Genomic DNA, 11,134 nt, shown 5'->3' on the forward strand with positions numbered 1-11,134 from the left:
CTAACCTAAATTTCTATATATTTTTTTATAATAAGCTACTGCTCTACTTGGTCATTTTCATTATTTTTATTAATATTTTATTGCATGTAATAATTACGTGTCATGCATGCAAATTTGCAGAATTTTTGCAAAATTGCTATACCGGTTTGACAGTAGATTAATTGGAAATTTCCCGCCAAAAGTGACAATTCAAAAAAAAAAAAAAATAACTCAAATTAAAAAAAAATTAGTGGTGAATTTGTAACAAGATAGGAAAATAACTGGGTAAGAAAGGGCTTAGAGTTAAGAATTTGAAACTTGAATAATTCAATAACAGTGATTTTATTGCAATTATAGACCAAGTATAAGAGAAGTTACTCATTAAGAAGGTTTATTCGGGAATGTAATTTTGTACAAAATTTCGGCTCAGCTTATTACTGGCAGAAAATTTGACTTGAGTCTGAATAATTGATTTAGAGTATTCTGCTGTGAAGTGATGATTTTCTTATTGACCTGTATATATTTATTTGGCATTACTTTGCTAGAATTCAAGGTCAATGCACAGAATATATTGGATGATTGTGTAAAGGCTGGGTTGGCAAGCTACAAACGACAAAATGTATTTCAAAAGTTTAGGTTAAGACTTGATGTGTCGGATAATATTTCAAAATATGAAAATTTGTTGAAAAACTATAATACTTTGGATGAGAATATTTCTTTTATTGATGAGGAATATCTTCAAGACATTTCAAGATTTTTATTTGACAGGAATGAAATTTTGATCGATTATTTTTGGGACTCAATGATGGATTCTCTGCCTCCTACTTGGCATGTATATGGAATAAGGCCTATACAAGCTTCAATTATAAGGACTAGGTTCATGGAATCTTGTGTAAGTAATATATATAGTTTATATAAAGAAGGTAAGATAGAGAAGTTTCATACTGTAATTCCGAACCTTAAGGATGCAAGGTATCTTACTTCAGGTAAGGTGAATGAAATCTGCCGAAATATCAAAGGAAAGATTGAGAATTTTGGTTTTGAGATACCACCTGTAATTAAAACAATTGGGAGATCAAATTTACCAGTATACTACAGATGTTCAGAAATCCAAAGTGACGAACTAGCTGACGTTACTATCTTTATTCTAGACAAGAAGATTCCAAAGTTCAATATTCCAAAGCAAAAAATTTGTGAAATAGTGAATGTAATTATCAGAGAACCAGCTTCATTCCATAACTCTTGTCTTGGAGTTTTGTCTTTTGGCTTGAGGGGATATCTTCCCATTGGCAATGAAACTAGAGATAGCTTGGACTTTGCCTGTAAAATTATGGATAATATTAGAAAATATACAAGATTATTTTCCAAAGAGCCGATACAAATGCCTAACAAAAACATTAAAGACATCATTGTTGAAAGTTTATTGAGAATTTATCCTAACATTGAGTTAACTGGTATAGGAATGGAGATTGTTGAACAAATGAAGATTAGTGAATACAGATTCATAGAAAGTTGTACGAACTTTTCGGAAACTTTATTTGCGTTGCAAGGTTTTAAAATCATTGAAAAACAAGTTTCTAAACAAAAAAGCGTGGAGACAAATGGTTCATCTGATGAACAGAAGGAAGAAGAGGATAAGGAGATTGATAATAATATTGCTCATCCATTTGAGGAGGATCCTAGAGATCTCAGGAAGAAACTTTTACTAGCTTGTTCTGGGATTCATATGCATTTATTTGAAATTAAACCAAAAGGAGTATCATTTACAAAATTAATAAACTCGAGGATTATTGTTCAAGAAGATTTTTCAAAGGTTTCAAAGTCTAAGCTACTTTATCTTGACTTGTGCGACAATAAAAATGCAATGATTTTGGGTAAGCATAGTATTACCCAAGATACTTTGGCTGAGATTATTCTCTCAGCCATTTTACACTCCTCTAGCAAGTCAATGAGCTCTATAGCCCTTTATAATGGATTTGTTAAGGAATATATTTGTTCAATTTCTGGAGAAATCATTGGTTCATTGAGAAATAATTTTGAAACATTCCCAAAATTCGAAGAAACTGCCTTTATGAACAGTTGTAGACAAATTATTTCTGAAGAGGCTTTTCCAAGACAAAAAGAAAAATCAATGAATTTTATGCTCAAAAAATCCATTATCAAACTTTGTAGTATTGTTGTCAATTCCTTTATCCAAATTTCTCAGTTACTAAACTCAAATTCAAGCCTCGATAACATCAAAGGCCAGGATGATGACGAATTAACCTCTAGTGAGTATTTAAGCGAAGAGATCTAATTGGTTACATTTTTAAAAATTTTAAAGAAAAAAAACAAGAAAAGGGCATTTTTAATATTCAAAATTTTTAGATCCGGGCGCCAAAATGTGTGCATTTATCCGATACCCAAAATAGGAATTATGCCAGAATTTATCCTTAAATTGAAGCATAAATAAATATTTCAGATTCCAAGTATAATAGATTTTGCGTGATTTGGATAACGTATGTATATTCATATCATATATGGATGCATATGCATCTCTTATTTGAAATTTCTGAATTTCCAGATTTATTTCCGCCCTATTAATTGTTAATTTTTACCCTCTGCTTTGGGGGGAATCTCTTCTGAAAGGCGGCAAGTCTAATAATTAAAAGATTTAGGTGCGTTATGTCGACGCTTGGAGATGATTTAGTTGATAAAGCAATAAATTGATAAAAAGGTGAAGTGGGATGTACACTTGTACACAGTTTTAGGGCTTTGAAGAAAAAGAAAGTGTGAGAGAAAGCCATTATATTGGAAGCTTGTATAAGTTTTTATTTGAATTGATTCAGATTTTCTTTTAAGCATTGTTAGGTGGAAAAGAACAAGTGAATATGAATAAGAAGACTTATGTTTTGGGAGCAATTGGGTGTATTATCCTTGCTGTTGGGGGAGTTCTTAGCTCTGAGACTGATTTATATGGGTCTGAAATTTTAGGTTCTGCTGGTGAAAAATCTTCAATGTTTCCAAGTAATGAAGAGTCAACATCAGCTTCTGGAGAAGATCTCGCAGGTATTTCTAGTGACTCAGAAGTAACATCTTCTTTGGGATCTGGTATTGAAGGTTCCAATTTGGATATGAGTAAATCACAATCACAAGGTGATTTGAGTACTTCCGTAGGAGGAATTGCTCCCCATTCTGATTTTGTTGGTGGAGATGTTAGTGAAGGTCCTAGATCATCATCAGCATCTTCCATTCAACCAGATATTACTGTTGAACCATCAACTTCTCAACAAAGATCTATTGGATTTGTTGATAAATCAACTGATGATGATATTTCTAAGCCTGAAGAGAGGTCTTCAAGGATGGAATTTGTTATTACAAGAAATGCAGAAATAGCAATTGAAAACCTTTTCCCATCTTTAGATTCTGCCAATATTCTTACAGTTAGTGATATCTCCAAGTATCCAAGTGTTGAACTTAATGATGAGAAGGTATTGGAAAGTCAACTTAATAAGAAAATTAATTATTATAAGGTTGAGCTTCCAATGACCCACGATACAATTTCTGGACTCTCTACTAGTGATCCTAGAGTTGAAATTGGAGTAAAATCCAAGTTTGAATTGTTAGTTGATGAAAATCAGCCACGTATGGAACGTATTCTAAGGTTCTTAGACTCAAATCCTGTTGATTTAGCTGGTCAAGATAAATTCGATTTAGCTACAATATTATTCTCTGTAGTTGCTTATGGAGAATGTATTAAAAGATTGAATGGAATCAACTCCGCTTTAGATGTTCTTGAGATTTGTAACCAGCTTTCCAAAGAAGATGTCCTTACAATTCAACCAGAAGATCTACCAAAGAATGTACTTAAAGAGAAGATTGAACTATTTAAGCTTACTGGAACTGTTATATCCATTCCTTTACCTCTATTTACTGAAGCTTCAAACTTGAAGTGGAGGCATGTTTCAAACTCTAATGGAATTTACCAAGTATATAACAGCGGAGCAATTGATGGTTTTGCTCATTTTGATTTCCTTTACAAAAAGCTCTACGATATTATTAATACCATTCATTATCCAGGATTCCAATTTATCGATGATGTTAGAGTAGATTTGTATTATGGTATGAAAGGAATTAGACTTCACCTTGGAAACGGTGAACAAAACAGAAGAGTCAAAAAGAATATTTCAAATATCATGGAATTTTATGATGATTGGTATAAAGGACCAAAATCCAAGAGATTATGTTCACAGAATTACTATAATTCTTTATTGGCTGTGGGACCAATATATGATGCTGTTCACGAAATGACCAAGATTCTTAAATCTATACAAGATGAAATGGTTGCCAATCCCAGTGTTGTTGAAGAGGAATTTAATGGAATCCCAAGACAATCACTTTTTAATATACATTTTAACGAAAGAAAATTCTTTACTAATAATGTTGTTCCAATATTTACCAATATTAACGATGCAGTTAAAGCAGGCAATGTCAAGCCAATTAGATCTGAAATCCTTCGTATTCTTGCAATTCTTGAAGAAATTGAATTCAATTCTAAGGAAGTTATCAAAGTTCTTCAAGATCTTAACAAATGTATTAAAACTTCCGGACATAACTTTAATTATGAGCTCGGGTATATTAAGCGCGACTATTACAAACTTGTTAAGGCTGTCAGGAAAATCCATCCGAGACATCCCTTCCCTCTTCCTTCCAGTCCATTATACATTAAAGGGAAAAAGTTCGGAATCAAGAATCTTTTCAGAAAGAATGCTGCTAGAGCCAAACTCGGATACTATCGAGAAATTAATCCTTTCAATAAGTCCGAGAAAATTTCGAAGAAGTAATAAGTTGGGACTTTTTTTTTAAGTTAACGAGGGGATTATTCATTACTCCGGGGTTGTATCGTGGCAATGATGGTGGTATACCTTTATTACGACAACTTGTCTCTCCTTTATCCACATAAATAGCTATATTACTTCATCTTTAGTTGGAGGATTTTCAACACTTGTATTTCAAGTTTTATATTTTTATTAACTTAGGATAATATTAGAGATCAGCAGTTGGAAATTGGTTGGAGTTATTAAAAATAAATGAACTGATAATACTGATCGGAGTAAATAAAATGTATATTGGATTCAAAGGATTTCCATAAAAAAAAATAACAGAGAAAATGATTCTGTTTTTTTTTTTTATAGAAATACTCTTTACCTATATATATATAGAATTTGAAGTTAATTCCTTTTATTATTTACGATATGTTCTCTTTCCCTAGTAGTTATGTTTCTTGTAAGAATTATTAAAGTTAAAAATTTATTCCTCTATAAATTCTGAGAATAACAACTCTTGATATTGTTGAAAATGATATTCAGAATTAAAGAAGTTCTCAATTAATGATGAATGATCCATTATTGTTTCAAAATGAATTGTGACTTCTCTTTCAAGCTCTAGAACCCAATCTTGAAAGAGTGGACATATTAATTTTCTAATCGAAATAAACTCCAAATCATGGTTATTTTTAAATGTTGTAATTAGATTGTACCAAACAACTTAATACCATTAAAACCTTCCATTTAATACATTTAGAGCATACTTGAAAATAAAGATATGAAATTTGATATAAGGAAATTTTAGTATTTATTATTCCATTTTCAAATTGTTTTTTATCAAGTTTATTAACTTTTTTTTTGGAAAAGAAGGCACCAGAGTTAGAAGAAATACTTTTTGTTGAGTTAATTTTAATTTTGTTGGAAAAAACAATATCGAATATCCCAAAAAGTAGATTTGTAATAATTGCAGGAAATGCAGAAATTATTTCATTGTTTCTTCGTTTATACATATAATTTAATATAATTTGTAGTCCAATAAAAAATAGTTTAGAATCTTGATTCAGAGAATTTTCATATCTTAATAGAGAAATTTGATTTGAGACCCCTTTATAAATTTGAATTTGCTTGTCTTTAACTATTTTATTATCTAGAATAGGAAAATCTAGATGGTAAAAGTGATCAAAATTATCCTGATACTTGACTTGAGTGAGTTTACGATCTGGATATGTTCCTAAATCGAAATAAATTCGATGAAAAATGAGTTGTTTTTTAGATAAGTCTGAAATTGATTCCAATAGATCAATTCCAATAATTCTTGCATGATTTTGAAAGGTAACATTATGGATGAGCATGTTGGGAAAAGAAATAGAAAAGTCTGCAACTTTCAACTTTAATTTGTTCCCGAAAGCAATAATGTGATCAATTGACTGAGAATAGGTGGTAATATCGGTATTAATAGAATCATAATTTCTTTTAATTTTTGAAATATCCAAACAGCTTATAACTCTTGTAGAAACGAGCTCCAAAGCTTTGTCAGCATCAAAGTTTTTCTCAACAAGAAAAAAAAAGAACTTTTTGTGATCAGATGGAGATCTGTAAATAAGGCCTGATTCAACTCCCTGGAAAGAATAGCTTCCCGAGACAATAAAAGGATCTTTATGAAATTTGTGAGTATTAGTAGAATTACTGTGAACTGAAATAAGTTGAAAAATAGTATTTGGTATAAAATTTTGATTTTCACCACGGTTAAAAACCTGAAAAAAGCTATCTTTTCCATTGTTTGGAAATATTTTGAATCTGAAATTTTCTTCGAAGTTTGAATCATTATCATTAATAGAGTAAGTTTTGGATCCACATAAATTAGCATCTGAATCAAATAGAAAAAGCTGCGAGGTGATTCTTGTGGGACATTTATTTGAGTGTGAGCCTGGACTCCAATTCTCAATATTAATAACAATCCAAGAGTTTTCTTTTAGATAAATCATATTTTCAACTTTATGACGAGTACTCTTCAAAGGCAAAACTTTGTCGCAACTTTGAAGTTTATTTAATTCCACATTAACTAGCTTAATATGTTGATTTTCGTGACCTTGAAGAGATAAAAAGTAAAGATGATCATAATCTTGGTAATTTTCAGTAAATTGGGTAATAATAGAATAAATAGGAAATTTTAATCTTTTAATATGGAGAATTTTGAGAACTTTTTCGTTTGTCTCAAGCAATTCTGTATATAAATAATCAGTCATTGATCCTAAAATAATACGATTTTTCCATATTTGATTGTTATTAAAAATGTATTTTCTTTGAGTTCCAATAACTTTCAAATTAAAGACTTCCTGACAAGAAATATGAGATTTTAAATTTATTATAATTTTTTTGTATTTGGTTTGATTTGTTTGAAACTTCTCTTGAAATAAATCTTGTGTAAACTGAATTAAACTAAAAATACATAAGAATCCAAAACTTGTTGTAATATATATATTATCATGAAAATTATTGTCAAATTCAATAGAAGTGATCATTCCAACCTCAGAATCAAGAAAATTATTCAGGTTGAAGCTAGATTTAATATTTTTTAAAGGATTTTGTATTAATGATAAATTTGCAAATATTTGGCCATGAGGATCTCCAATTAGAGTTAGTATTACATGAGAAGAATTATTTAATATTAATTTTTTGGATTCAAATGATGAAATAATAGGGATATAAGTTAATTCATCTTTAATATCAAAATGAAAAAGTTGAAAAGACTCAATTTTTAACTGAATTAATTTGTGCCCTTGAGTAATAATCATTAAGTGATTATCATCAGCCATTTTAGCATACATAATTAAATCAGGATATTCCCATAAATCTTTTATATTCGGTTGAAAATGATCAATATGATTTTGATTTTCAAAAGCTTTAACTTGTTCAGAAATTCCCTGGTATAATAAAATACGAGATTCTGTAACTTGTAGCATTAAATTATGACATATTTTAACACATAAAATAGTTGAATGACCAGTTATTAAAAAACCACTAATTTGAATTTTTTTTAAATAATATTTATTTTCAGGAATGGATTCTTGCTTTATAAGTAAATCAATTTGGCTTTCAAGGAACTTTGAATAAACAACCAAATACCTGTTTTTTTCGATAGGTATAATAAAAATTTCAAATACTCCTTTTTTTAAAGAATCAAATTGGGCTATAGTGGAAATCTTTAATGAATTTAAAAATATATATCTTAAAACAAAGTCATATTGAAAATAATATCCACCTTTAATTTGATCAAAGTAACATTGATATCTTTTGGCTGCTAATATAAATTTATTATCAAAATAATTTGGAGCCATAATAGCCTTTTCCATTTTCAAAATTTCAAGAGTTTTTGGAGCAAAAATAAATTTTTGTTTAAAATTTGGAAAAGTTATCATTTTAATTACACCAAAAGTTGAGCTTACTATAATACTTTTTACAATGAGACATTCTTCATTATAATACAAGTATGGAGAAATACTTGAAATATCTGATAATTCAAAACTTGGAGAATTGATTTGTAGCTTTATTATATCAAATTCTTTCATCTTATTATCTTGAAACTGAAGATTTAATATAAACATTTCCATACATTTTGAAGAAATGAGAAACTTAATTCTTTGTTCATTAACATTTTCTTCAATGATTACGACATCTCTTAAATCAATATAAATTTTCTCTTGATAATATTCATTTAAATTTACTGTCAAAATTTCCTCATTAAATTCTTCAGCATCTAATTCACATAAAATTAATTTTAATTCATTCTTTTCATGATTAAATATTAACAACAAGTTTCTAAATCTACATATACACCCAGAATTAATAAAACCAGACTTATATCCACATGTACTTGCACATGCAAGCACCGGTATTGATTTGTCATTTATAGACCTCCCCACACTTACGTGTATTGATTTCATGTGGATTACCGGTATATGTGTGCAAAAAATGCGCATGTGATATATTTGGGGAGAAAATGACGTGGATGAAGAGTTTATTAATGGAATCAGATTAGTTTCAGATATTGGTTTTTGATAATTATCCCTGGGATTAATTTGATTTTTAAGTAAGTTATTCCAGTCAAAAAAGAAAGTTTTTCCATATAGAATTTGGTTTTTTAAGTCACTAAAGAGGCAAAATACAATTGGTTGGATTTTTGTGTAGTTTTTGCATGTTTTAGAAAATGAAATACATTCAAGTTTGTATTTAAGCGAGTCAAAATGGAAGAGATTATCAGTCTGAATTTTCAACTCCAATTGTTCAATAATACCATTTTTGTTTACTTTTAGACTTGGAACAATAAGAAAAGAATAAGAAGAAATACAAACAATAATATATCCAGTATCATTGTCTATTGCAATACAATATTCTGGTATTAGCTTTTCAAAGATTATAGGGAAGGAGTTGACAAATTTTTTACTGTATTCATAAGGTCTAATAAAGTTAATTTTTGGAATTGTCTTATTCTTGGAGAGTGAAATTGAAAACTCATTTTTTATTAAAAGCTGGTTGCTGAATATATTTGGTTCATTTTCTTTAATATTATGGGCCTTAATTATTGTATTGTTACTTGTTGGAAATGCACTAAAGGAATTTGGAATTTTATATGAGATATAAGGACAATCATGCTTGGAATGAGGAATAGAAACACTTTTCAAAGAAAATAAATGGAGATTTTGAGAACAATCCAATACTAAAATTAAATCAAATTGACTTTCTTGAATTGAGTATTTCCAAAAATCAACACAAGTATCTTCAAGTTTAACTGTTATTGATGCTAATTCTTCATTATTTGATGGAATGAATTCACTGAATACCGTTAATTCATTATATTTTAGTGTGGAAATATCAAGAGATTGTCTATTTTTATTGAATGGGAAGAATTTTCCTGTAATTGTTTTTAATACTGAGGAGTCATTATAAAGAACATTTCCCAATATAGAACAGTTTGGATTCATGCTCCGATTTAAAGCTTTATACAACAATCAAGTAACATCCAAATTATGAGGTTAATCTCATAAAGATGTATTTCTTTTTTTTGTGTGAATTTTAATTCCTCACAAAAAAAAATGTTATATTTCTTGAATAATACTTGTCGTTATAATATACATAAATTTAATATTCAGTTTGAGCGCCAACAGTCGAATTTAATAATCCTTGTTAATGTCAAAACTACAATAAAGAATTTTAAGTAAGAAGCGGAAATAGTTTCCAGAAAACGATCAGATTTAGAGTTTAATACTATTGGAATAGTTCTAATATCAAGGTTGCTTTCGATTTTTTATTTAATAATTTTGAAAGCTTTTTGTTTGGTTAAGGTATAAGCTAATAACAAATGGGTAAGGGTGGAAATGCTTGTAAGAGAAATCAATGTAGAGAAAGAAAGGTTGCTAATGGTGCTAAGGAGAGTAAATCTCAGCTTAAAGTAAATGCTGAGGCAATGAGTTTGAAGTGTCAGATCTGCTTACAACCTTTTATGAAAGTTCAGACTGGGCCGTTACTTAAACAACATTGGGAAGCCAAACATCCAAAGAAGACTTTTCAAGAATGTTTTCCAGGGATAGAACTTTGAAAGAATTTAATTATAAACAATTATATATAAAAGGAGAAATTAGTCAGAAATAATGGGGTAAATATATTATTATTTTTAAAGAGAAAAAGAGAAAGAAATTATTCAAAAAGCTTTATAAATTACCAGAAAGGTTTGAATTAGCAGTTCACTTCTCTTTTTGAATTAAGTTTAATAAAAATAAATAGTGAAATCTATTTGATTTTTATTATTACAAATTATTTTTTCCATATTTTTTTTCAATTCAATCTTAATCCAATCAGGAACATAATCTAAGGAAAGTTAAAACTAATCATTTGAGCAATTTGTGAATTTGATGGATGAAGTAATTTGAAGATATCTTCATTTTCAGTGGGACTTATTATGTTATTATCAAGCCCTATTTGGTTAAGAGTAAATATAAGTGTTGCGGTAATTTGCATTTTTCTGAGGTAAGATACTATAACTGATGCAATTGATACAGTTTCATTTGTAACTCTTGTTCCAACAATCATTATTGGGAATATATCCTTTGGATTTGGATTACTTTCTTCAAGTTCTTTGAACGATTTAATTGTTTCTTCAATTGGTAAATTAGAATAAATCAAATATTCATCCTCTATGGGAATTTTGGATTCTAAATTATTTACATGAATAATTCTTACTTCATTATTACTTTCTGATTTTATTTTATTTGGAGTAAAATCCATAATAGTTTTTATTCCCAAACTTTTAAGAATCTGAGGATGAACACTTTGAAAAACATTTCCAAGATAAA

At 28.9% G+C, this 11,134-nt stretch overlaps 5 protein-coding genes across 5 annotated transcripts; 3 read left to right on the forward strand and 2 right to left on the reverse strand.

Annotated features, from left to right (window-relative positions):
- Positions 1-475: 475 nt before the first annotated feature.
- On the forward strand, positions 476-2,275 carry Chro.60354 (hypothetical protein). Its single annotated transcript, XM_661225.1, has 1 exon — positions 476-2,275. One exon carries the CDS (start codon positions 476-478, stop codon positions 2,273-2,275), a length of 1,800 nt encoding a protein of 599 aa, XP_666317.1.
- A 574-nt stretch (positions 2,276-2,849) lies between these two features.
- On the forward strand, positions 2,850-4,802 carry Chro.60355 (transmembrane protein). Its single annotated transcript, XM_661226.1, has 1 exon — positions 2,850-4,802. The coding sequence occupies one exon, from the start codon at positions 2,850-2,852 to the stop codon at positions 4,800-4,802; it is 1,953 nt and encodes a 650-aa protein (XP_666318.1).
- A 671-nt stretch (positions 4,803-5,473) lies between these two features.
- Positions 5,474-9,766, reverse strand: Chro.60357 (hypothetical protein). Its single annotated transcript, XM_661227.1, has 1 exon — positions 5,474-9,766. The coding sequence occupies one exon, from the start codon at positions 9,764-9,766 to the stop codon at positions 5,474-5,476; it is 4,293 nt and encodes a 1,430-aa protein (XP_666319.1).
- Positions 9,767-10,143: 377 nt separating this feature from the next.
- Chro.60358 (hypothetical protein) lies at positions 10,144-10,380 on the forward strand. Its single annotated transcript, XM_661228.1, has 1 exon — positions 10,144-10,380. The coding sequence occupies one exon, from the start codon at positions 10,144-10,146 to the stop codon at positions 10,378-10,380; it is 237 nt and encodes a 78-aa protein (XP_666320.1).
- A 269-nt stretch (positions 10,381-10,649) lies between these two features.
- Positions 10,650-11,066, reverse strand: Chro.60359 (ci-meta2). The annotated part of the gene is made up of 1 exon (XM_661229.1): positions 10,650-11,066. One exon carries the CDS (start codon positions 11,064-11,066, stop codon positions 10,650-10,652), a length of 417 nt encoding a protein of 138 aa, XP_666321.1.
- Positions 11,067-11,134: the final 68 nt, after the last annotated feature.

Source organism: Cryptosporidium hominis (assembly GCF_000006425.1).
Source record: "Cryptosporidium hominis TU502 chromosome 6 CHRO016116, whole genome shotgun sequence".
NCBI lineage: Eukaryota > Apicomplexa > Conoidasida > Eucoccidiorida > Cryptosporidiidae > Cryptosporidium > Cryptosporidium hominis.